At 37.1% G+C, this 27,890-nt stretch overlaps 1 protein-coding gene across 1 annotated transcript; it reads right to left on the bottom strand.

Annotated features, from left to right (window-relative positions):
• Positions 1 to 572: 572 nt before the first annotated feature.
• On the bottom strand, positions 573 to 27,850 carry Ube2j1 (ubiquitin conjugating enzyme E2 J1). The gene is made up of 8 exons (XM_047558895.1): positions 27,517 to 27,850; positions 18,585 to 18,658; positions 17,537 to 17,668; positions 13,185 to 13,269; positions 12,804 to 12,909; positions 9,058 to 9,187; positions 7,600 to 7,719; positions 573 to 3,979 (listed from the first exon to the last, which is right to left on the bottom strand). The coding sequence occupies exons 1-8, from the start codon at positions 27,545 to 27,547 to the stop codon at positions 3,701 to 3,703; spliced, it is 957 nt and encodes a 318-aa protein (XP_047414851.1). The 5' UTR covers positions 27,548 to 27,850; the 3' UTR covers positions 573 to 3,700.
• Between the last annotated feature and the right edge of the window lie 40 nt (positions 27,851 to 27,890).

The following is a 27,890-nucleotide window of genomic DNA, read 5'->3' as shown; positions in this document are numbered from 1 at the left end:
CTTAACAGTGTTCTTTGATAAAGTTTATTTTGATGTAATAGAACTTTTGATCTTGTATCTAAGAAACCACTCCCTAGCCCACCATGACAATTTAGTTTTCTTCCAAAGAGTTTTAAAGTTTTAGCTCTTAGATTTAGGTCTTCAATCCATTTTGAGTTAGTTTTTGTCTATGGCATGAGGCTATGGATGGTGTAACTTTTAACATTTGCCCATTTCTTTGGGAATGAAGGATCAGCCTCACTGGCTGAAGCTCAGAGTTGTAGGAAGGACCCAACTGCACTTGCTGAGGCCTGATTATGCCAGAAAGTTAGGTAGGACTCAGTTGCACATAGCAAATTCTTACAATTAGGGTTTATTCCTACCTTAAGAGCAATAGGAGAGGATCAAATCTGTGTATTGGAAAAGACTCTGGCTATGGGGTGAGGTATTTGCATTAATTTTGAGGAGGTAACAGCAAATTTTGGGAGTGGGAAGAGAGCATGAAGAGAAGAAGAAAGATATGAAAGAAGATATGGAAATAGAATGGACAGGTGATTTGACTGGATGGCAAAGAATACAACCTTTGGTCAAAACAAGGTATGAATAGTCATCAGTTTTATTGAGCAGCTCAAACTAGTTCTGAAAGGCACCTGTTCCAGAGACATTCCAAACAGCTTCTGAGCCATGCACAGCCTCCCACGAGAGTTTCAATGGCGCATGTGATAATGTACACATTATTCTCAGTTAAACTCAGGTTCACTAAATGCCTTCACTTTATACTTACTTGGAAGTAATAAAACAATGTACGCTTTTCAGTACTTCACCCTAGGTTTCTGCTCTAGTAAGTTCAAGTGTGTGTGGTTTACCTGTTTACTGATTCTGATCTACAAAAACAGGCAGCCTCAAGATACCAGAGTGTTTATTCATAAAACAAAAATAACAAAAAGAATTCTTATTCTCCTGAAATAGGAAATTATGTTTCTGTAGTCAAAACAATAAACAATTTAAGATTTCTTTTAAAAAATTAGTTGAGAATCCTGATGAAATTCATTTATTTCAGTAGAATAAAACAATAAGCAGCATGGAAATATAAAGTGCTACATAAAAGTCCCCATTACATAAAATTTGAAAATTCATTGGCTTAAACAGTTACAGGTGAAACAGACAGATTATTATCAAGCATGCTATTTTAACTACCTTAATAAGTAGTCGGATGCTATGTTGGTCAATGAAAAAGCCACGAGTTACCTAAATCTGAGAACTGGGAGAATAAGGAGTCCTACATCTTTACCTACCAGATTATAGATCCAGTATTGGCCTTATGTTTGAATTAAGGGGTTAAAGTAGGACTTAAAATAACAAGCTTCCTTAAGAGGCCCTTCAGTGGGATTTCAATAAAAATGGCCTCAAAGATCAATTTAGTGTGGCTCATTAACCCCACAAAGGGGATCAGATTGACAATTTCAGGATTTTTAGGAAGCATATATGAAGTCAAAGCAGAAAAATATGCCACTTCTAAATGAATGTGTCAGGTGCTAAAAGATCCTGATACAATCAAGCAGGTATCCAGTTCCTTGAGGGCTGAAGGAAGAGATGCACATCAGATTAAAGAAGGATCTGCACAATGCTTAATTGTAAAGCACAGGTACAGCCTGTGAAAACAGATAAGATCACATAGACCCAGAGGCTGGTTCAAGTTTGACTGAGAGGAAATAAAAGGAAGATTGTTCCTAGCACATGATTAATCTCAGCATAGGTTGAGGGTATGGGATTTCTTTCTTAGGTGATACCATTACCTGGTCTTCCCAGTTGGGTCAGTGATTTCTTGCTTGGAGACACAACTCACCCAATATTTCTAATATCTTGGGTTATAAACCAAGACTTCAGGATGTATTTTCTCATGGCAATAAAGTTATAAAATGTAACCTATAATTCTCCTCACAAGAGTTCTTCCTAAGTCCTTGGACTTTTCAAACTACCAACTTCAGCTAAATATAACAGAAAAAAACCTGAACAACTTTAAAATGCTAATTTATTAAAGTTTAAGACAACTCTATATTATATAATAGTATGCAATATGTTTTTATTTTAGATGCAGACTTAATGGAAAATTGGCCATCAAATAAACATAGAAATTATGTTTAATGGTTAGAAGATCCAAAGTCCTGTAATAGGAGTAAAAATTAAATTTGCTTTTAAAATGATTTTTAAAAAATATTTTTTTAGTTATAGATGGACACATTACTTTTATTTATTAATTTATATGTGGTGCTGAGGATCAAACCCAGTACCTCATACATGCTAGGCAAGCGCTCTACCACCGAGCTACAGCCCCAGTCCCTTAAAATGATTTTATGAATTGCTTTGTTCTTGCCCATAATTTCAAGTTAGTTAAAACCACATAAGGACTTTATGAATATCCTTCCCAAAACTATCCAAAATACATATGGGCTAACTTTCATGGACTGGTCTAAAACCTAAATATCATCTATATTGAGTTGTACAAAAAAGAAAAATCATAAACACACTTTTAGAGCACAACGTGTTTGAAGGCTGAGGGACTAACTATATTTAAAAATTAAAACTTCATTAACCATGCTCCAAGAGTGCCCTCGATGCTGCTAACTGAACATGCTGACGGGAATATTTTCTGTGAGTTTATGGTCTCACTGGCATTGTGATGATGAACTTATCTACCAGTATCTGTGGAACTAACTAGCGCTCAGTACTATACTGACTTTTTTCACCGAAAATCTTTCTTGGGTTTTGATTAGGTGGACAATTCTAAGTAAAGGTTTTCCTAACTTTTATCACTATTACTTGGGCCCTGAGGTTTTCTATTAAAATGGTGCATGAAATATTTAAACATTATGCATATTCCTGGAGTAATTAAATTTTATAATGATTATAAAGCTAGGTATATAATACATTTCAAAATATATACAATTCAAAGCAGAGCAAACATTCAAATCTTAAGATCCTCCCACTTAATTTTTGGAAGAAAATCAAGCGATTTTCTGGCTTGGACCCTTTCTTCCTTAAGACAAAGATCTATGGAGGACTGTTTTCTTTCTTTTAAAATCTGTGTGTCTATTGGAGAAAGAAGGATGATAACAACATATCAAAGTGGTTACAAAGTATTGCCTCTTCAAGTAACATCTGATAACAAAGATGTAATCTCATTTTTTCATAAACATTTGACTGAAATAAGTTATTTTAGAACAGTTACAGAGTGGACAGTCCAGTATGAATGACATTTTAAGGAGGCTACTTGAGTCTTGTTTTCCCTTTTCAACTCTACTATCCCTAGATCATTCCACCTAGGTAGAAATAGTACTCAATAAATGATATTGAGTAACTGGTAATACTTGGGGGAACTTAAAACACCATCATTAATCTGAAAAATTCAAAGAACTAAACAGAAAAATATTGCAAATTTACAGAAAAAGAAGCTGAGGCTTTAGAAACAACAATAAGTTATTTCCCTGTGAAGCAGATCAAATAGACAAGATACTTTGACTTCTAGTCCTTTACATTAAGCAGGACACACTGCTGCATATAGTCTAAATGTCTAGCTATATTTATATTGAATTTATAAGGATCAAAAAAGGAATGGAGGATAAATACAAAATAATCTTTTTGTAAACAATTCTTAGATTATACCCAATGCAGAATGTTTAATGAAGCAGTTGAGTCACAGCTCTTAAGTTGCAAAACAATATTATAACTCAAAGTCAAATATGTACTCATTGGCCAGATATATTCGTCGGAATATAAGAGCTGCCAATGCCAAAGTCAGAATGACAATCAGTACAGCTGATCCACCGTGATCAGTGTGGTTATCTCTTGGCTGCTGGCCCTGGATTATATCTGGTGAAGTGGACGACCTTCTTTGACTCTGCTGCTGGGCCCGGCGCTGTCGAGGGCTCATGGAGGTATTCTTAGCTGCAGGTTGGGTAGGTTGTTGAAAGGATGCTGCAGATGGATTCTGGACTCCATACTAGAAAAGTTGAAGAATTTTTTTTTTAATTTAAAATTTAAAATATTAAATATGACCAATGACAAAATTATTAAAAATTATCTGAATGCTGAAACTGGTAACTCACCCGGTTGAAAAACAAGTCAAAAAACTTATTCTGAACACCTAGGAGGTAGAGGAGGAATTTACCAGCAATGAAATTGATAAGGCAAAAATTTACCCGTTTTTTCCATGGATGGCTTTCTACTTTGCCCCCGATGCAACTCCAGCAGTACCTGCTAAGCATCTGGGCATGATCATCTTTCAGGAGATTCAAGAAGGAAATAGTTTTATTAACACTTTCTGCTTGAAAATTACCCATTTTAAATGGGCAAAAAGGGCAACTCTTACCAGTGTGTCTTTCATGAACTAGGTTTCTTCCAACATTATCTCACTATAATCAACATGTTTCCACTAACAATAATGGAACACAGGAAATAATTTCAAACCATAAATTCTTTATACAAATATTTTTAAAATCAGGTACACTTTTCAGACCAGTCTAATCCTTGTTCACAATTCCTGATAAGTGAACTGAACACAAGTCCAGAAGTATCTTTTACCTAGTACTAGGCACGTCATAGAGTTCCCTAGGTAAGTGCTAAGAAAAATTTGAAAGTAGTAATGTGACTCAATGTATCCTCTCTTTTGGCACATTGGTTGCTCTCCACAAAGTACTGGACAGCAACTGCTTTCTATCATTTCAATGATGGATCAGTCAGAGCTTAACCACAATGTGATACCAAAGGTTCCAAGTACTGAATCTAGTTAATACATAAAAAATGGTATGGCATGTTCAAGCAAGTTATGTAAAATACAAATTCCATTTAATTTATATAGACACTTTAACCCTATACCTCTACAACTCAATGGCCTTGAATTCTTACATTAAAATATATTATTTATTATATACTGGTTATACATTATCATCAGTATATATTCTTTCAAACAAAAAATAAGAATGCATGTTTTATTCAGAATAATGCAAATATTTTAAATACAAAATACTTAAAATACCTTCTATTAGATAAAATTTAAATATTTTGAAGAAAAAAATCAACATAATTCAAATACTTTTAAAAGGTAAGAGGATGGGCTGGTCATGGAGGCACTTGCCTGTAATCACAGCTACTGGGGAGACTAAAGCAGACGGATGGCAAGTTTAAGGCCAGCCTGGGCAATTTAGCAAGACCCAATCTCAAAATAAATAAAAAAGAATTGGGGACAGAGCTCAGTGGAAAAGCACTCCTGGGTTTAATCCCTAGTACAAATAAATAAAAGGTTAGAGGATGGGCTCTGTGTTGAAAACAGCTACAAACATTAGGGGAAACACTGATGATTTAAGTTACCTGCACAAGAATTTCTATTTTAAATCTAAAATTCACCTCAACATTGAAAGGCTTAAATAATGCGAATTTCTTACAACTATTTTTTGGAATCACTCAAATGTACTGTGACCTACAATACAGAGGTAAAAAGGAACTACTAACTTTGACTTAAAAATGAAAAGTTAGTGCTAGGGCTGGGGTGTAGTAGTGTGCTCAGGGGTAGAATGATTGCCTATCACCTGAACCTAGGTCCTGGGTTTGATCCCCAGCACTGCAAAGAAAAAAAAAAAAGTGCTGATACAGAATTAGAGTTGCATGAACTCAGACCTCCATAATCCAGGATGCCAAGGACAATCTGCATACTGAAGAAGGTTGATACACAAAGTTCAGCATTTTTATGTCATCATCAGTGTAGTAGAGTGAGTTAATTAATACTCAATGGGTTAAACTGAGTTATAGCAACCAATACAGAAACATTCTAATTGAAATCTCCCATTCTTCTGATTACTCAACCCCAAGAAGATGGAAGTATTTAATAGAGCCAAAGTATTCAAGACTCAAAGGGAAACAGGCTCTTAAGGAACAGAAAAAACATGGTGGTAATATCAATCTAGAAATTAGCACTAGAGATCGATTCAGATTAAAACTTTTATTTTTACACATTACTTTTTCCATTAATTTAAGAGGAGAACATTATCCTGTCCATAATCTTGACCAATGCAGAAAGTTTTATCATAACTAGCTTGGCTTTGCCACTTAGCAACTATCTGAACATAAAATGAATGACTTATTTGGAACCTCAAATCCTGGGAAGAGCAGAAAATCTGACAGATTAAAACACAAAACTCTATCAGGTATTTTTCCTCTATTTTATGCTTGCATGTGGAGCAGTTACCCCTAGCTAAAACCAGGTTTCAGCTATTCCCGTAATGGTCAAATTATATAATCACATTCTGAGATAGTTTATATGAAAAAGTAATTAAAAGCTCCACTTGGCAATTATAAACAATTGATTGCTTATAGGTATTTTAACTAAAATTGTTCTTAATTAATGATTTATATATATTGAAAAGGAATTCTATGTTTTATGTACATTAAAATCAAAATGGAAAATATTCTAATAAAAACATTATTACTGTACATTCTAATTACTTAAATTTCTTGATTTCTGTAAAACTACATTCCTAGTATTTTTTGAAGTGTCAATACTAAGATTCATTCAATCAACAAATATGTATTAACCACCTACTATATACAAAGCACTAAGACAAGCACTGGGGTTAGTCAAAAGGGCCTTGACCCTCAAGAACTTATGCTCAGGGACATAAGATACACAATAAATAATTAATAACAATAAATAATTAACAAAATAAATTACAACTGGAAAATGTAGTAAAGGTATTTTGCATAGATTTAAAACATACCAAAGATAGATTTAGATACATCACAAATATTAAGAGACAGTTCGTCTTTTCTTTATAGAAAGGAAAGTCATTATTTTCCCCCTTAATCCTAATTATTTAGCACTGATCCAGACATGCTTGTTTAGTCAGCCTCTTTGATCACCTAGACACCAATTTTTTAGACAATAGGTCAGGGCACATCTAGCAATACCCAAAGCATTCATTCATTCTTTCATCCAATAATTATTAGACACTTAGTATGTCAAAGGCAGTATTGGCCAATAGAACTGTGAATGATAATAAAGATCTATATCTATACTTCTAAATGTAGTAGCCACTAGCCATATGCAGCACTTGAAATGTGGCTATTGTGAGGAAGTGTTTTGAATATTATAGAGAACTCATAGCATTCTGGAGGAACAAAAAGAATTTAAAAATCTTTTAGTCAAGCGAGGCATAATAGCACATGCCTATAATCCCAGTGACTCAGGAGGCTGAAGCAGGAGGATCTCAAGTTCTAAGTTAGCCTCAGCAACTCAGTAAGGCCCTCAGCAACCCTGTCTCTAAATAAAAAATAAAAAGGGCTGGGGATGTGGCTCGGTGGTTAAATACCCCTGGACTCAATCTCTGGTACTAAATAAATAAATTAACTAATTAATTAAATCTCGCTTAACAAAGAAGGAAACAAAAACAAAGAAAGTTTAATAACTTGCTCAAGATAATATATATATATTCATCAGAGGGACAACTGGGCTAGAATCCAACTATTTGAATGAAAATTTTCAGGTAATTGATCTGAGAACTTCTCTTCCTATTTCAAATAACAATAATAATAGAGATACATATATATATTAAAAGATACAAGCCATACCGATGTGCTGGCTGTAGCACCCTGGAATGTTGTAGGAACATCATCTTGTATATCATTTAGTGAAAAAGAGTGATTTAAGTCTGACTCAGCAATAGTCTTTCCAGATGAATTGACTTCTGCCTATAAACAAGATAGCAGAATTATAAGAAACATACAGAACACACAATCTACTAAATTCCTCTCTTGGATTTAATTGCTAGTTTAATATCTACTATCAATAAGTTAAGCTTCCACCACTAATGTGTCTGATACTATGCTAAGTATTAGAGGAAGAGGCATAGGCAATTCATGTTATCAAGGAGCTATTACTTGGTGAGGAACAAAATCAACACCCATGTTCACAATCTACAGTTTAAAAATTTCTCAAAATTGAAGTATTTTGGGTAATTTTTAGATGAAGCTGACATGAACTGAGGTCAGTGAGGCAAGTGGAGATATGTTCAAATTTGCTGAGCAAATTCTGATATACAAAACATACCTGACCCTAAGATTTTCAGATAAGTTATCTTAAATGTTAATAGAAATCCTAAGAAGGAAGAAAATATAGCTAACATTTATACCTCCTCTTTTAGGCACTATAATAAACATACAAGGGAAAACTTCCAAAGGACAGACTTTAAGTAGAGAAGTGGAGAAGAGGGAGGAGGCAGCATGTTGTTTAATATAGGTTAACATTTTTTTCTGGAGTTAATTAAATTCCAGAAACGTAAGTGTAGCCAAAATAAAAGTACTATTTACATTCTATGTTTGGGTAAAACATGTAAAAAAAGGAATAAAAGGGAGATATGCCAAAATATTAGCAGTAGTTACTTCTTGGGGATGGGATTATGGATGATTATCATCCTTACTACAAATCTGTATTTTCTAAAATAATAGCTAGAATTTTTAAGCACCTGGGACAGTTCTAAATACAATGTATGTATCACATGTATTAACTCACTTAATCCTCACAATAGTCCTATGGGATACAAGCTAGGTACCATTATTATTTACAGATAAGAAAAAGGCACACAATGTTAAGCAATATGTCTAACATCGCCCTACTAATAAGCAGTAAAGTTAGGATGAGGAGCCTGCATTCTAATTGTATACCAGAATCAGTTAACTTTTTATGATTATATTCTGATTTAACTTTTTTGGATACTGGAGTCAGAGTTAACTGTCATGCTATAATGCCTTTGTGAATGTAGCCAATGAGTTTTGTAATAATAAAAAAATTATTTGTAAAATCTCATTGCAATCAATCTATATTGCTTTCTTTTTATTCAGTATTCAACAGTAAAACAAAAAGGCTACCTAAGTAGAATTTATTTAGGGGGCTGTGGTTAGGGGGCCTAGTGTTAGTGTTTGCCTAGCACATGTGAAGCACTAGGTTTGATCCTCAGCATCATATAAAAATAAATAAATAAAATAAAGGTTAAAAAAAAAAAAAAGAATTTATTTAGGACTCTACAGTACCTTAAAACTGATTTGTCTAGCCAGTTCCTTGGCTTCTTGGTCTGCCTGGCTTGAATCACTTCCAGATTTTAAAGGCAAGAGGACATCCTTCATGGCAGAGCCACATCCTTCACAGCAGAAATCTTGTGACCTGGTAGGAAACAATTATGTTCACAGAGTAAGACAAATAGTTGAATGTTAATCCCCTTCATTAGCTAGTCATATACTGAATGATTAAATTTAAAAAAAAAAAGAACACTGAGGCTATCTCTATGTTTGGAGAGGGTCCACATTCTTCCTTGAAGGTACATTCCTTGCTTTACCCCAAAGCTCTGCCCCCATTCCCTTTGAATAAGCATCTACTTTCCTAAATAACCTCTATCTACGTCTTTGAAAAACAACAGAACAGAACTCTGGGCAATTCTGTATCACATTCATCCAATTAGGCAAAAATTATAGTGCTGATATAAGTATAGATGTGAGTTTGGTATAAAAGAAGAATCCTTGGCTTAGATTCCTTTTTTCCCCCCAATAAAACTAGCTATCTAAAGAAAAATAAGCTTTGATCTATACAATGACTATAAATGGTCTATGATAGTATCCTCAAGATCACACATACAAGCCTATTTAAAGTCTTTGGAAAAGGTCCTTATAAAACTCAAATTATCTTTTAGCAGAAACATATAAAGCAGTAAAGAAGACAAAACTAGAAATTTGCAGATATTTTTTGAAAAAGATCACAAGCTCTACTCATCTTACTAGTAGTATAACTTGGAAGATTGGAAGAACTTGTGGAAAACCCTAAGACTGAATCTATTGCCAATTATACTGAATAGAAACTCAAGATAAACCTGTAACTAGACTATTTTCTTAGATATATTTGCTTTTCCACTATCCCCTTTGTACTCCAGATGGAACCAAAACTTTCCTAAAGCTCACAATTATGCTACGAGGATTTAAATGACTCAAAGTAAATATGAGTAATATGTATAAATACATAGATATGTTACTCATTAAAAAAAAAAAAAGTATGGTGGTAGTGCTCGCCTATAATCCCAGTGACTTGAGAGGCTGAGATAGGAGGATCACAAGTTTGAGGCCAGACTCAACAACTGTGAAAACTTCAGTAACTTAGCAAGACCCTGTCTCAAAATAGAAAATAAAAAGGACTGACCAAAAAAAAAAAAAAAAAAAAAAAAAGACAAATTGTTTTTAGGGCTGGGGATGTAACTCAGTGGTAGAGTGCTTGCCTAATGTCTTTGAGGTACTTAGTTCAATCCCCAGGACCACAAAAAAATACAATTAAAAATATCATTAAATAAAATTTTAAAAATTTAGAGTACTTCTAGATTAATCTAATTCGAAATCCTAAAATCTTGAAGAATATGACAGTTAAATTTATAAAATAACATTATGTAAACAAAATTATGTAAAAGTAACATTTACAACTTATTGATGAATGTTTATTAACAAATATTTTTTGTTTCACCAGAAGCAGCATTATTGTTCATAGAATATAATCCACTTAGAATATATTCACTGTTAACTAAGAAGTCAGATGAAACTTAAAGGAGAATGTTTATTCTGAATGCACTGGTATGTTTGAATGCAAAATCATTTTTAAAAAAACCTCTATCATTGACTGAGTCTAAAATATATATACTGAGAATCCTAGAAAACAAAAGTAAGAAACCAAGTTCATTTTTTTAACTTTGCACATGAAATCAACTGAATAAAATATAAATACTGTATATGCAAAGTATATCTGTCATTTGTGAATAATAGCTGAAAGTAAGGTTTATCCCCAGAATTTGGTAATAAGATTTAAGGTACATTTTCGTGTGTGTGTGGCGCTGGGGACTGAGCCCAAGGCCTCCCACATGCTAGGTAAGTGCTCTATCACTGAGCCTGTAAGGAGCAAAGTTAAATATGTGACATTCTGTGTGCTGTGTAACTTGCAAAAAACAACTTGTTTACTCTGTGCTGTGTAACTTGCAAAAAGTAACTTGAGTGCTCTGTGCTGTAATGAGGTAATGATATGGTGTTGCCCCAAGTTGGAGACATGTGCAACTGACCCCAAGTAAGATAACTAACTTCCCTCAGACCAAGACCGGCTGGCAGGGTCTGATAAAAAGGATTTAAAAGGACTCAGGATGAGCCTAGCCTCCAGTCCCCATTTTATACCAATGATGCCAGTGTTATGCCAAGCCTGAAGGGGACTCACTGACTTGCTCGGTTGCTTGCTGGAACATCCATCATCCTGATCATGCCCAGGACGTTCCTGTGGAAGTGACAGCGGAGCTGCCCGTGTGTATCCTGCCTGAGACATCTCTGCCCCGCCTGCCTGCTGTGACCTCACCTCCCTCCTTCGCCTCCCAACCTTCCTCGCCAATCAGGACTCCGGCCCGAGGGAGTTCCCCAGCGAGATCTCCTGAGCTGTCTTCCTGACTGACCTCTGGGAGTCGCTGCCCTTCACCTCAAGACACATCACACAGGAGTGGACTTTAGGAATGGGTCTTAGTAAGGAGTGAGTTTTGTTTATTCGGGGCTTATAATAATTTAGTGATTATTATAAGCCATGTGTGATATTGGTGTGACTAAAAGTTAGAATAACTATAAATAATTGTGTGATCAGCATCAAATAAAAGCCAATTGATTTTGGACCAAATTTACTCTCATTGACTCCTCCTTGCCGCTTGTGACAGAGTCACATCCCCAGCCCAGGAAATAAGGTTTAAAAAGAGTTGCCAATTAAGACCAATGCATCTTCCAAATCTTCCAGTCATTAAACTCTTAACTATCTGATTTAACAGACATCCTCCATGAAGGACCTACTCTGGGCTGTGCAATTTACTTAATATAATCTGAAAGGTGGTAAGTAGCGGCTTCCAGTACAAGACAATAAACAACATCAAGAATTAGATATCAGCACTGCTCAAGGAAAAGGACTCGGGAGGTGAGGCAGGATCACAAGTTTGAGACCAACTTCAGCAATTTAGTGAGGACCTAAAGCAACTTAGCAAGACTCTTCCTTTAAAAAAAAGGGGCCTGGAGATGTGGTTCTGGGGTAAAGGACCCTGGGTTCAATTCCCAATACATACATACATACATACATACGTAGGTACATAAATAGATACTTTGGATTGAATGACTATTCTTGGTAATATAGACAAAAATGCTCCTGCAAAGGAATGTAGCTCAGTTGGTAGAGTGTTTGCCTGGCAGGCATGAAGCCCTGGGTTCAATCCCCACCTACACATACAAACACACACACACTACACAAGCTCCTGGAGAAGAACAGAGAAGGCAAAAGTTCAGGAGATCATTTAGTGAGTTGTTGCAATGAGCTATATACTACAGATGCAGAGAGAGATGGTGGGGGAGAGTCCCTCCCTAGCCTCGAGGAGTTCTGAATCTTGTGGAAAGCTACATGTAAATGATTGCTTTGGTTCTTTTCCATCTGTAATACCATCCAAATTGAGCCGAATGGCCAGGAATGTTTTTCAGGAGAAAAATTATATTTCACTGTAGTGAATCCTAGTGAAATATTACCAACTACTTTTTAAAAACATGACAGCATGAAAGCACTTTTTTTAGCTTCTGGTCACTCCAAAGAAATTAGAATTGGCTTTGTACAACAGCAACGGAAAACCAGATCCTGGTGGCAAAGTCCCTCACAAAGTTAGAGACAGAGACTACCTAGCTCTTAACAGTCGTCACACACAAGAGCACCCTCACCCTAATGAGGAATGAAATTCACAACTTACTTTTTGGCAAGTGCTCTTCTTTCCTCAGGTGTGTAATCGAGAGAACCTATGGCTCCCTCTCCTTTTGTTGGCATAAACCCAATGATGGCTAGTAATGCTGTTCTTACTGAAATAAAAAAAGTAAACATAATTCTGAGTTTCTTTGCAAAAAGAACTGGATTTACTCTGGAAAGAGAAGGTTTTCATAGAAGAGGTACAAGTAGGAGGGTTGTATTAAAAAGGTGGCATAAATCTAGACATGGCTTTTTTATTATTTATTCAATGATACCAAATTATTTATCCAAAAACAGCATCAGTCTCAAAAGTATATTTTGTATAATTAATTGTTACAAATTGATTGAAGTTATATAAGATTTATATTCACTATTAAGTAATACTTACTACTCCATGAGGGCTGCCAAGTTTCCGGATGATGTCCTGAGATGCTCAAACAGATTTTCTTGCCCACTTCAAAGCGTCCATTAGCCTTAGAAATAAAGAGTGCATTTAAAAAATTAAAAATTATATATGTGTGTTTAATGTTTAATACTTTCTAAATATATTTTATCTTTATATTGATATGTAGATAGTAAATCTATTTTTAAAAATTATGTAACACTAACAGGAACACACATTTTTGTCCTGTTACAGACATTCCAAAAATACTTGTTGGATGCCAGAAGAGTAATAAAAGTTGTTTTTAGAAGGTGTTTTAGTACCTTTTTGAAACTGAGTTGTACGATCTAAATAGTAAACATACAAAGAGATATTGATCCTGTACCTAGTACAGAACTAGGATAAGTTAAGCCCAGGATGGCCTAGTGTCACCTAACTTGGTATTCATGAATAAAGCACAGAGAAAAAGACTTTGAGATAGGAGTGATGTGCAGAAGATGATGCTGTTTTAATTAAATGGGAAAACATAAGAGGAAAATCAAAGACAATGATTTCAGTTTTGGACATGAATCTGATGTCTTGCAGGCAGGGAGAAATGTAAGCATACTGAAGTCTAAAGAAACATATATAATACTAATGGCATCTCTCCTCCCAGAGATAACCATTAGGTCACTTCACAGAATTAAAACAAACAAAAAAGACAGCTAAAGTGTGAACCTGCACAACATCCACAGTTAGTTCTCCTATATAAGAAGAGGCAAGAGGTTAGATGTAAGTTCCATTTTGGCGAGACTTTTACTCTCTGCTGCACCCATTGGGCCTGGCACAAGACTTACATTTAATAAATGTTTGCCAAATTAAAGTTAAAGACTTTTCACAAGACAGGAAGTGAACAAGAAAGAGTGCAACACTGAATATCAGGAGGTCACAGTCAGATTTCAGTATGGTAAACCTAACCACACCTGAGTTAACTATAAAATATTTCTGTACCTGTTGGTAAAGAACTGCTACCAACTACCCCCACAAATGCACACACACAACAAACCAATTTCCCCCACATCAGTGTCTCCCTCCAGACTGCTTGGCTCTCCCCAGGACCTAGCAACTAAATGATGTAACTCCTGACATGGTTGGGTACAGGACCCTGCTTCAGCCCTACTGCCAGTTCTCAGAATCACTCACTACTTGTTAAGCTACTTCTATATACTGGGAACTTTACTGTGTGATTCTACCCTGACAGATGAGAACACTGAACTTCAAAGACAGTACGTAACCTGCACACAGTGTAATGGAAACAGCATGGGTTTAGTGACTCTAAAACAAATGCTTGCTGGGCACACACCTGTAATCCAGTGGCTTAGGAGGCTGAGGCAGGAGGATTACAAGTTCCAAACCAGCCTCAGCAATTTAGCAAGGTCCTGACCCTGTCTCTAGATAAAACATAAAAAGGGCTAGGTCTGTGGCTCAGTGGGAAAGCACCTCTAGGTTCAATCCCCAGTACAGAAAATAAAATCAAACAAATGCTCTTTCATTATACCATATATAGGTATTGGAATAAACACTAATCAATGCCCAGGAAAGCTTAAAGTGAGATAAGGAGATTAAAGAATGTGATAACAAAGGAAATGGGAGAGGAAACATGGTTACTTTCCTTGTCTCTAATCCTCAGGTAGAGATCAAAGCAGAGCGACCTTAGTTGTAAAGTACAAGAATATGAAACAGGGCTGGGGATATAGCTCAGTTGGTAGAGTGCCTGCCTCGCAAGCACAAGGCCCTGGGTTCAATCCCCAACACCGCAAAAAAAAAAAAAAAAAAAAAAAAAAAGAATATGAAACACATCTGAAGAAACCCATCTGTAGCAGACATGCAACCTATGTCATAAATTCCCCCTACTTGTAGGAGCGATGTGACCCTTCATCGTATCCCAGTCTGCTGCTGAGGAATATGTGAGTAATAAAATGTCCAAACCCTCTCCAATGAGTCCTCCAAATTCTTGGGGTGTTTACAGCCATGGAGTTAAACAACAGCTGCATTAATTTGCTATTTATTTGTGAATACTTTTTGCTTCACTATTTGCTACTACTATAGGTCAGATAACTCAAACAGAATGCAGAAAAGAAAGAGGAGGCAGTGGGATTTCTCAGACTGGTCAGAGATTGGTATAGTAAGCATGTTTCAGCAAAGTGCTATATGTAGAAAATGGATTGCAACAGGCCACACTACAGTTAGGGATTTTGGAGGTTATCTAAGAGAAAAACAGGAACAGTATCAAGTGGTGACAGATACAGAAAGGTTTTCATGTTATATTTTTGATTTTTTTAGAGGAGAATTAAATATACACATTAAAAAATGAGGGACTGTCTAATTGCTCTGAATTAGACCAGAGACCTTGCATCTTATAGAAGAAAAAGTAGGTCCAGAGCTTCAACATGTCGGCTTAGGACCAGACTTCCTCAACAGGACTCCCATAGCACAAGAAATAAAAGCAAGAATCAATAACTGGGATAGATTCAAACTAAAAAGCTTTCTCTCAGCAAAGGAAACTATCAGAAATGCGAAGAAAGAGCCTACAGAGTGGGAGAAAATCTTTGCCAATCATACTTCAGATAGAGCACTAATCTCCAGAATCTATAAAGAACTCAAAAAACTCTACACCAAGAATACAAATAATCCAATCGACAAATGGGCTAAGGAAATGAATAGACACTTCACAGAAGAAGATCTACAAACAATCAACAAACATATGGAAAAATGTTCAACATCTCTAGTAATAAGAGAAATGCAAATCAAAACCACCCTAAGATTCCATCTCACCCCAATTAGAATGGCGATTATCAAGAATACAAGCAACAACAGGTGTTGGCGAGGATGTGGGGAGAAAGGTACACTCATACATTGCTGGTGGGGCTGCAAATTAGTGTAGCCACTCTGGAAAGCAGTGTGGAGACTCCTTAGAAAACTTGGAATGGAACCACCATTTGACCCAGTTATCCCACTCCTTGGCCTATACCCAAAGGACTTAAAATCAGCATACTACAGAGATACTGCCACATCAATGTTCATAGCTGCTCAGTTCACAATAGCCAGATTGTGGAACCAACCTAGATATCCTTCAATTGATGAATGGATAAAGAAACTGTGGTATATATATACAATGGAATATTACTCAGCCATAAAGAATGATAAAATTATGGCATTTGCAGGCAAATGGATGAAATTGGAGAATATCATGCTAAGTGAGATAAGCCAATCTCAAAAAACCAATGGACGAATGATAACGCTAATAAGTGGATGATGACACATAATGGGGGGTGGGAGGGGTTAGTGTTAGGGTTAGAGAGGGGGGCAAGAATGGAGGAAGGAAGGACTGTATAGAGGGAAAAGAGGGGTGGGAGGGGTGGGGGGAAGGGAAAAAATAACAGAATGAATCAAACAACATTACCCTATGTAAATTTATGATTACAGAAATGGTATGCCTTTACGCCATGTACAAACAGAGAAACAACATGTATCCCATTTGTTTACAATAAAAAAAAAAAAAACAGTATATACAAAAAAAAATGAGGGAAGGAAAGTTTTAACAATTAAGAGATCAATAGCTTTCTTTCACATGAAAATAAAATGTAAAGGTGAAAAGACATTCTAAGATATAAATAGTAATAACAGTTAATATTTATTGAGAATTCTGTGAGGCTCTATTCTAAGAGTTACACATAAGTTATACTTTAAAGCCTGGTACAGTAGTGTACATCTGTAATCCCAACTACTTGGAAGGCTGAGGCAGGTGGATTACAAGTTCGAGGTCAGCCTCAGCCACTTAATGAGACCCTGTTTCAAAAAATAAATAAATAAACAAAAAAATAAAACTGGGGATACAGTTCAGTGGTTAAGCACTCCTGGGTTCAATCCCCAGTCAACAACAACAAAAAAGATACTCTAAATTCCACATCTTCTTAATGAGGTAGGCATCATTACTCTCATTTTAAGTATGTGGAAACTGAGGAAAAGAGTATTAGGATGGTGGGAAATTAAAGGGATGATATGACCATGAGATACACTAACATCAGCAGCCCTTTGTTGAGTACTTACCATGTGCCAGACACTGTGCCTAGCATTTTGCATATATCATTCATTGAATCCTAACAATCTGCTACGACATCTATGCTTCAAAAGTAGCATTTCTCAGACAAGTCAGCTTACTAGGAATTATTTTGAAGAAATAAATGGCAGTCCCAGATCTAGAGGCCAAAGGCAAAATTATAACTTTATCTCTTAATGAAAATGAGTATGCTGACTATATTTTGCAATCACCGAGAAGTGTTAAATCACAATAATTCCCAAAAGTCAAGAATTCTTACCGTTAGGAGAATAATGCTTGGTGGTTTCATTGGATACTCTGGTGGCAGTACTATTCGTCCATGATAAACTCCTCCATCAAAATCAGAATCTGGGGGCCCTCTAACTGTGAAGTGCCACTCAAAAAGGTTATCCTGAACAAAAACAATAATTTGAAAGGAACCAATAATATTAAAAAGTTTGATAATTTTTATCACTATGAATATTAGAAATATTACCAGGTAGGAAAAATCAAATGTTTTATATTATTGCTAGGATAGTTTCTAATGCATGAAAATCTGAAGAATAAAAGTTAAATAAATGTTATAAATAAAAGCTATTTAATCTAGAATCTAATAAAAGCTATTATGTCTCATAAAAGCTAAAATCTTTTTTAACGAAACACATTAACACTTCTGAATGTTGACATATATTATATATTCCTAAATAAGGTTATAGATGTAACTAAATTGAAAAATAACCCTTAAAAGAATACCAATTCTTTTTACATGATATAATAAAATAATTAGTATAAATGGGTTATTTTAACAAATATTTTCAAATTATCCTTTATAACTTATTTATAAATGATCAGTAATATTAATACATTTGCTATTAACATCATCCTACATTTACTTTTCAGTTTGCAAAATGCTGGTGCATACATTATTACATTTTTATCCTCACTATTACATGAAAACCTTACTAAGTACATTTAAATACCCTGCTTTCACAGATGGGAAGACAGCAGAGGAAAGATATCTATGCAAAAAGCCCAAGTCAAGGCACTGAGTCTTCTAAACTGTAAAGTGTCTGAGGTTCTTTTCACTTCCCCTTCCTCACTCTAACACAACTTAGCATGAGATCCACTTAGACCAGAAATCTGCTTCATCTAAAAGTTTGATTCCAAAGGTTAATGAGATACTTATGAAAGGAATAAAATAGATCAATAAACTACATCACACATGCCTGTAATGACTCAAAGCAATAAAAAAGTAATTTTAAAGAACTTATTTTAAAGATTAAAGTATTTAATTCTTCCATATGAAAAATATGGAGATAGAAACTAACCTCCAAAGGCTGCGCATGGTAATGATCTGTTGGATCTTTCAATTCTGCTGCTTCTTTCATTAAACGTTTAACAGCTAAAATAAAATTCATAAGATAGAGATATTTAAAATATACTTTTCTGAGTGATTAACACAGACTTATAAGCCTAATGAAAAAGTTCCTACTTCAATGAGAACTGTGCAGTTCAACTGAATAGATAGTAAAAGTTTAATTATGGGGTAACAGTAATAAATGGTGGGGGGGAATGGTAGCTAAGCATTATAAGAATGGCATACTTTGAAAGTTACATATTATTAAATATATAGGGAATATACTATTTTTATTTTATTTATTTATTTAAAATTTTTTTAGATATTGATAGATCTTAAATTTATTCATTTATTTATTCGTGGTGCTAAGAATTGAACCCAGTGCCTCACTCATGCTAGGCAAGCACTCTACCACTGAGCCACAACCCCAGTTCCCAATTTTTATTTTATAAGTATTTATATATTCTTCCTATGTGACAGCATTTACCTAAGTTCTCTAAAAGTATTAACTAATCTTAAAAAAAGTATTAACTCATTTAATCCTCAAACTACCAGATTGGTATTATTTTTATCCCCACTTTCCAGTTGAGGAAAACTGAGACTCAAAGTGATTACATAACTTCTTCAAGTTCAAATAGCTAGGAAATGACAGAGCAGGGATTCTAACACAGGCAGTCTGACTTTACCTTGTTAAAATGAATATATTAACAAAAACGTGCGCTCTGGATCTCGTGCTCAGTAAAAAGTAAATACCCTTACATCCTCAACCTTTTGGGGTCTTTCCACCATTATTTTACATTAACTTAATGGGACTGTCCTGGGAGTCTACTGACTTTCAATAACCCTAATTAAATTCCTTTGCAAAATAACTCTTTGGCTTAATTAAAATCTCTAATGCACTGGTACCACAATATTCTTCACCTCACCTGCACCAATATATTCTCTCTTTATCTTCACCCTTGGCCCTAATACAATGCTCCCCTAATACAATTCATCTTTGCCTAACCCAACCCAATCATCTTATTTGGTGTGTCTATCCAAACAGCTAGGCATGATTGAAATGGGGGGAAAGTCACAGACAATGGCACATTAATGCCATTACAGCATCATCATCAACAACTTCCACTGGGACACAAAGCCACCAAATGTTCCTACATTTCCTGGTAAGAGAGAGCCCACTCTCTCCACCTAGCACACTAAGACTACAACACACCCACCATGATCTCTCCTCTTCCACCTCTTTCAGTTAACAACACACTGACTCAGCAGGAGCAGAGTTAAAGTCTAGCACCATCTATAATCTTATCTGTATCTGTACCCTCTTTCCTGTTGGCTCTCAAAGTTAATTCTCTGATATGTGCTCTGGATCCCAATCCTTCTCACTTTTAGGTAAGAATCCCTAAATTAATTAGTTTTAAGTTCTTATAAAGAAAAAAAAGCTACTGAAATAGGCTGACAAAGTCAGGGAGAGGGATACTCAAAACTCTCCCCAAAACTACTAGTTCAACATGTGCTACAAGAGAGGCATGTACCAGATGTTGGGATCTAACTTTAGAGCAGACAGAAGAAGTCAGAAACCAATATTTGAAAGAAAAGCAGGTAATTACTCATGTGGGTATGACTAGGCAGAGGGAATAATAAGAGTGAAATGTGTAGAAGATGGGTTGGAATGTTATAGGTAAAGGGGTTAACCGAGAAGCTCCCACATATACACAATCCAAGCCGTTTGGGATTATGACTTTTCCACAAATTGTCATTTGAATCAAGGACTCCTAGGCTTTAAAAAAGGTTCTTAAGTCACTATCCTTTTTTCATAATTATTAATATTCTTTTCAATCTCCTACTCTGAACTAAACCTCTGTAGGCAGAGACTTTGTTCACTTGACCATCAAATATTCACTGAGTTCTCACTAGATGCTACAGCTATAATCATAAACAAAATATAGTTTGGTCGACAAGGAGTTTATAGTTGGGGGACAGTCAACATAAAATAGTATGATATTAGGAACTGACTTCCTTAACAAGACTCCTAAAATGTAAGAAATAAAAACAAGAATCAATAAATGGGATGGAATTAAACTAAAAAGCTTCTTCACAGCAAAGGAAACAATAATGTGAAGAGAGAGCCTACAGAATGGGAGAAAATCTTTATCACACACACCTCAGATAGAGCATTAATCTCCAGGATATATACAGAACTCAAAAACTTAACACCAAAAAAACAAATAGCCCAATCAATAAATGGGCCAAGAAACTGCACAGAAACTTCACAGAATAAGAAATAGTCAATCAATATATGAAAAAATGTTCAAAATCTCTATCAATTGGAGAAATGCAAATTAAAACTACATCGAGATTCCATCTCCAGTCAGAATGGCAATCATCAACAATAGAAGCAACAGTAAAAGTTGGCAGTGCTTGCCTTGCAAGCATGAGGCCCTGGGTTCGATCCCCAGCACCACAAAAAAAAAAAAAAAAAAAAAAAAAGTTGGCAAAGATTCAGGAAAAAGATACACATATACAATGATGATGGGACTGCATATTGGTGCAACCACTATGACAACAAGCATGGAGAATCCTCAGAAAACTTGGAATGGAACCACCATTGACCCAGCTATCCCACTCCTTGGTTTACACCCAAAGGACTTAAAATCAGCATACTACAGTGACACAGTCACATCAATGTTCATAGCAACTCAATTCATAATAGCTAAGCTATGGAACCAACTAGGTGCTCTTCAACAGATGAATGGATGAAGAAAATATGGTACATACACACGATGGAATATTATTCATCCTTAAAGAAGAATGAAACTATGGCATTTGCCAGTAAATGGATGGATCTGGGGAATATTATGCTAAGCAAAATAAGCTGATTCCAAAGAACCGAAGGTTGAATCTTTTCTCTGATATGCAGATGCTAATTCACAATAAGCGGGACAGAGAATAGAGGTAATTTGGACTAGACAGGAGAGTGAAGGGAGGGGAAGGAGCCTGGAGGTAGGAAGGATAGTAGAATGAATTGGACATTATTACCCTATATGCATATATGATTAAATGACCTGTGTGACTCTACATCATGTACAACCAGAAGAATGAGAAGTTACACTCCATTATGTATGTGTCAAAATGCATTCTACTGTCATGTATAACAAATTAGAATAAAAATAAAGAAAATCGCATGATAAATGCTATGTTAGAAACATACATCCTCTCCCTCTAAGTTCTAGACATTAGGCTGAGTTCAATTCTCTGAACACACTCTACCTTTTCTCTAGTCCAGACTTTCCTACATGTTTCCTCAGTTTGCAAAGTTGCTCTGACTCCATCATCATATGGACTGGCTCCCACTTTTAAGACCTTGAAATAACTTCCTTAGGAAGATCTCCTTGACACCTTCCTTTGTCCTCCCTCAGAGGAGGAACTAGTGATTCCCATCTGGACAGGAGTGGAGACTTGGAATGCTATCCAAGTCTCAGGTTTGGAAAACACTGCCCTAGAGACTAGACTGAGTGTCCCTTATTATACATCCCTTACTATACATCATCTTAACACTCTAGGTTTTATGGTGGTGGTGGTACTGGGGATTGAACCCAGGGATGTTTTACCACTGAGTTATATCCTCACTCCTTTTTTTTTTTTTTTTTTTTTTTTTTAATTTTGAGATAGGGTCTCACCAAAGTTGCTGAAGCTGGCCTCAAAATTATGATCCTCTGGCTTCATCCTCAGGTGTTGCGGGATTACAGGCATGTACCACTATGCCTGACTCATATTTTACTTTTATAAGGTTCACTCACTTGCAGTTACTTGTTTACAAGTAACTTCTGCTAAACTACAGTAAGGACAATGTGTATCTACTTCACTGCAGTCTCCCCTGGGCTTAGGATGGAATAAGGACTCAAATATTAGCTGAATTGAATGTTAATATCTTCTTCCAACATATCTCTTTCCAAGACTCTCATTAAAGGCAATGGTTTTCAACGTACTTGACAATAAGACAAAATCATTTATTGAAGGAAAACTTAATGAGAATCCCAACATGTAAAATAACACGAACCTGTTTTAGTTGAATAAAGTAGTACCTGCATCTATTTCACTCCTAAAGAAGGCATGATGTAAAGCCACACGAAAATATCATTATTTTAAATGAAAATTGTCTAAGATAAATAAAATCAAGGAAGCGCTTATGAAGGTAAGTAGTTTGGCTGCTATCAGCAATTGAAAATGCCAAAGAGAGCCAGGCATGGTGGTGGCACATGCCTGTAATCCCAGAGACTCAGGAGGCTGAGGCAGGAGGATCATGAATTCAAAGCCAGTCTCAGAAACTTAATGAGCCCGTAAGCAACTACAGAAGATCCTGTCTTTAAATAAAATGTAAAAAGGGCTGGGGATGTGGCTCAGTGCCCATGAGTTCAATCCCCAGAACCAACAACAACAACAACAACAAAAAAGCCAACAGTCAAGGCTCAAAATCCTACCTGGCAACTAGGGTTAGAGCAGAGTCTGCTCTTCCTGATACCCATATCTCTTGCTTTCTCATGGCCAGAGGAAATTTTTCACTCTAGCTACTCTCAGCTTTTTGCAAGATTATTCTATGGAAACCTCCTCTTATGTGGTGAGATAAACCAAGAAGGGGAAGATAGCACCTGCATGCCTGTTCTTATTCTTCCTTCTTATAGACACCACCAGGACACTCTGAATCAAAGTTCTAGGCTCCTTGGGCCCCTGCATTAGCCCTCTTCACATTTCCATAGCTTACTGGCTTCTATTGAGGTCTGAAGCCAACATCCAGTTAGAAATAAAGGGACTGTTTATAGGCCACTGTCTCCCAAACATCAGTTTCTCTTGGAAAACAAGTATCTTGAAATTATTGGTTCCCAAAGCATGAGTAAAATGCAGAAGGCAGAAATATTGAGGATGTGAACCCAATGTGATATACACCAACTGCCTTTTCCTGCTTCCATAATAAGTAACATTTAAGCAAATGTTTAAGGACTGATGTTTTTGCATAGAAAGTTCCTGCAAAGGCATCAATTCAACATACATTTAAAGAGTGAGTGCTGGAGGCAGACAACGACCAAGACCTGCTTCCTGTCCTCAAAAAGCTCATAGTTAAATACAGAAAGACAGGAAAATAATTACAACACGGTGTGGCAATACTGACCAAGTATGTACAGGTATAGGGACTACCTTGAGGGGCTAGGCAAGGTTGAAGCTTAAAGAAGCTTGAAAAATAAAAAGGAATTCTGGATGTTTTAAATGAAAAGCATTCCAAGCAGAGATTCCAACAGGAACCAGCACATATGAGAAAAGTTACTCCATCTGGAAAGTGGTTCAGGCAAAATGAATAGATGGTAAAAATATAAAGGAGCGCAAGTGTAATGCGCTAGGAGGCTGGTGAGGAAGGCAAGGGTCAAGTCTTAAGCAGCCCTGCAGGCAAAACTAAACAGTTTATTTGAGCTTTATCCACAGTTATCAGAATGCTATCAAAAAATCTGTAACATAAGGCATAATTAGTTTTATTTCCTTTTAATTGATTTGGTGACAAGTGACTGTGTGTGTGTGTGTGTGTGTGTGTGTGTGTGTGTGTGTGTGGAAGGGGGGAGGGGGAGGGAGGGAGGGGGAGAGGGAGGGAAGGAGGGAGGGAGGGAGGGAGGGAGAGAGGGAGAGAGAGAGAGAGAGAGAGAGAGAGAGAGAGAGAGAGAGAGAGAGAGAGAGAGAGAGGAGAGAGTATGTTATTATGTGTTTCAGGATGGGGCAGTACAAACCAAAGATGATTCCTACAGGTGCCTGAGTGCTGTCAATCCCTAGAATAAGGAATACCAAGATAAGGAGCAAGTCTAGGGTCTGGGAAGGAGAGACATCTAATGAGTTTAGTTTTTATACCTCATAATTTTTTTCAATCTATGGGAAATCTGAATGAAGACATGGAGTCATCAGTAAGTTCCATATATCTACAGCTTAGAAGAAGGGTCTGAGTAGGACAGTAAAGCCTGGAATGATTAGCATGAAGGTGAGGTCAACACCAACAGCATGAATAGAATAGCGAAGGTAGTGGGTACCTTTGCACCAGTCTCTCATGTTCCCATCACCTGCTGCACATGTCCTCAGCCTCCTTCTGAGGAACGTGGTCAAGGAAAGATCTTTGCACACAGGTTCCCTACATTGAACTATAAGACCCTACTACCTAGGGCAGAGGAAATACAAATGGATCAGAGAGCTTGATCCAGTGACAACTGCTAGGCTAGTGCAAGGTTTAAGAGGTATCTCTACACAGAGCTCTGTTCACAATCCCAAGTCCATTTCAGAAAAATCATAAAAAGGATTCCCACCTATGAAATAAAAAATGTACTATCTGCAAGCCAGTACACAGGCCTTTAACCAGCTATCAATTGTTTTCCCTTAATTTTTCCATCTAATACAACCCCACATCAGATAAAAAGGATGTGTGGTGTTTTTAATTACTTCCATTCACATAGCATTACCCTAAACTATCAAAGTTCTGAGACTAAAGCAAAGAATACTTTGACTATGTCTCTCGGCATTTTCACTGAATCCCATATCTCATCTAATTTATCTCCTCCATGAACTCCAAATGACCCAGACAATAACAACAACAACAACAAAATAAAAGATTTTAAAAATACTCTTTTTTAGAACGGCAACATCATCTTTGAGGAAATGAAACCAAAAAGAGTATTCGATTTTTGATACCAGTACAAGGATGTCAACCAAAGTGCAACCAACTGGTAATAATTTGCATACTTTGGAAATGTACAAAATTCTGTTTTTTTTTTTTTTTTTTTTTTTTTTTGTGGTGCTGGGGATTGAACCCAGAGCTTTGTGCTTGCAAGGCAAGCACTCTACCAACTGAGCTATCTCTCCAACCCTGGATAGTTTGTATAGTTTTTAAAGTTGGAGAATTTTTAAATCTTAGGAATACTAGCCTATCAAAATGAACAATGTCCCCTAACAACTCTTGAGACCCAAAAGTTTCTATTCCAAACTTCGCTACTGCATTATCCACTGTATTATTCTCTGGACATTGCACAAAGTATCCCTGCTGTCCTAATGAACTGTGCAGTTAAGGAGTCACCACACAATTTTATAATATAAGTTTGGGGGGGTTGGTTTGTTTTGGTACTGGAGATTGAAATTTTTTTTTTTTTTTTTTTTTGAGACAGGTTCTCATTGAGTTGCAGAGGTTGGCCTCAAACTTGGATTCTCCTGCCTCAGTTTTGAAAGTTGCTGAGATTATAGGCAAGTGCCACTAAGCCCAGTTTCACTGCATAGTTTTCTTTAAATCTACCGCAATCTAAAAAATTCAAACATTCTACCATTGAATCTCAAAAATTAAACTTTTCTTTTATTCTTTCTCTTTGATCTTGCTTTTTCTTTTTCTTTTTTTTTAAATTCCTGAGATTCTTAAGTGATGAGTTAGAAGAGAGGGGTAGTGAACCCACTGAAATTGAATTGTATGTCATTCTTACAGGGATCATAGCCTTTCCCAGACTTTTAAAGGGATCTATAGTGACCAAAATTTAATGAATGATTCTACACAGTTGGTCACCTAAGGGTATTTTTCAGCCTGACAGCACTGAGGCTAATAAGCTCTGTTCAATCAATATTCTCAGGCTTTTCTGGAGCTTTTTGCATATTCTGAATTTTGGGGGGGGGGGTACTGGGGATTGAACTACAATTTTATTTTTTATTTTGAATATTCTGAAACTTTTTTTTTAAATTAAAAAGATTCATACCTGATGCAGTGGTTCATTCCTGTGATTACAGCTACTAAGGAGGCTGAGGCAGGAGGGTGGCAAGTTCAAGGCTACCTGGGCAACTTGGCAAGAGTTTGTCTCAAAATATAGTAAAATAAAAGGATTGGAGATGTAGTTCAGTGGAAGAGTGTTTGCCTAGAAATGTGTGATGCCCTGGGTTAATTACTCAGTACCACAAAAAATAAGGATCCACAATGTCAACTCTTTCGGAAAGATATTATCCTTGCTCATTTCCAGTAGGCAACAGTCTAGGAAAGAAAATTCTAAGCAACAGCAAGAATTGGCCAAACCATCAGTAACATCCTAAGATTTATCATTCAGAGCTGAACTGTAGGTTCTTTCTCCTGACAAATTTATCAAGGTACAGAGAAAATAAATACCTTTTATAGAATCCATTGATTAGTTAGGTCTGCCTTAATCTGAGAGAGCTGGTTACTTTTCTTGCCTTTTTATTTTTAATGCACCTGAAAATAACTGGAGGCTAGGATTGTTTGAGCTGCTTCTGAATGAAGCAGAGACATTAAATGTGGGAAAGAAAAATCTTTGTGACTGAATTCAGAAATACATCATGTTTAGTCAGTTTGACAAAAATCATGTTAAATCATGACAAAAATCATCTCAAGTACATGGCTTAGCTAGTTTGTTTAGTTCCTTGGTTAAATGGTTTAGTTACAGAACATGTCCTTCGTGTGTGTAATTCTAGTTGCTCCAAATGCTGCAAACAAGATATTTAAACGACCAAACCTTCAAATGTGAGTGAATCAAAAAACTATACAAGTACGGCGGCAGCGCGGAGGGGGGATCACTACGGCATTAAGGATGCAGGTACAGCAAGGGGCTGTTGGCTTTTACCCACTGTCCGCACCTTTACACCTGTTCTTAGGCACCAGTTTATGACCGGGTTTTACTGGGTGAAAATGGGAACAGGCGAGGCCGGATGCTAAGGCGCGCTGGCTGGTCCCGGGAAGCGGCGGCGAGAGCCCGCCCCGCCCTGCGGCCTGCACCTCCCGGGCAGGCGGCGGTCTCGCGTAGAGCGTGGAACCGTGAGCGCGGACGCGAGGGGCCGGCAGCGCCGGGCCCGGAGCCCAGGGTCACTCCGCTCTCCCCGCCCACCGTCCTGCTCACCCGGGCTCTTCAGGTTGTAGCGGGTCTCCATGGCGGGTCGCTGGAGCGGCTCGGGTCTCCCGGCCGCTGCCACCTTCTCTCGGCGCTGCCGCTATCCGGTCTCCGCGCGGCTCGGGCCGACTGGGCCTGGCCGAGGGGCCTCCGCAGACGCCGCCCAGCCCAGCCGGGACTGCGGGCGGGGTGGTGAGGTGCGGGCGAGGCGCGGGCTCCGCGGTGGCACCGCCTCCTCCGCTGCTCCCCCGCCTCCTTGAGGGCCGGGCAGGCGCCGGCGCCGGCCGGGGCGTCGCTGAACCGGGCGCCCGGGCTGCAGGTCAACCTGCTCGTCTGGCCGCGGGCCCAACCCCGCCGCGGCCGCCCGGCTTGCGTCACCCGCC

This window comes from Sciurus carolinensis, chromosome 7 (genome assembly GCF_902686445.1).
Source record: "Sciurus carolinensis chromosome 7, mSciCar1.2, whole genome shotgun sequence".
Classification (NCBI taxonomy): Eukaryota; Metazoa; Chordata; class Mammalia; order Rodentia; family Sciuridae; genus Sciurus; species Sciurus carolinensis.
The sequence above is the reverse complement of the archived record's forward strand: the minus strand, read 5'-3'. Positions and strand labels throughout refer to the sequence as shown.

Bases quoted from the DNA above. Each gene is read 5' to 3' on its own strand.
- Ube2j1 (XM_047558895.1), bottom strand. From the start codon at position 27,547: ATGGAGACCCGCTACAACCTGAAGAGCCCGG. The intron at 18,659-27,516 runs GTGAGCAGGACG...ATTTTATTTTAG, and splicing joins CTACAACCTGAAGAGCCCGG to CTGTTAAACGTTTAATGAAA. The intron at 7,720-9,057 runs GTACTGTAGAGT...TCTTGTTTATAG, and splicing joins CTAGACAAATCAGTTTTAAG to GCAGAAGTCAATTCATCTGG.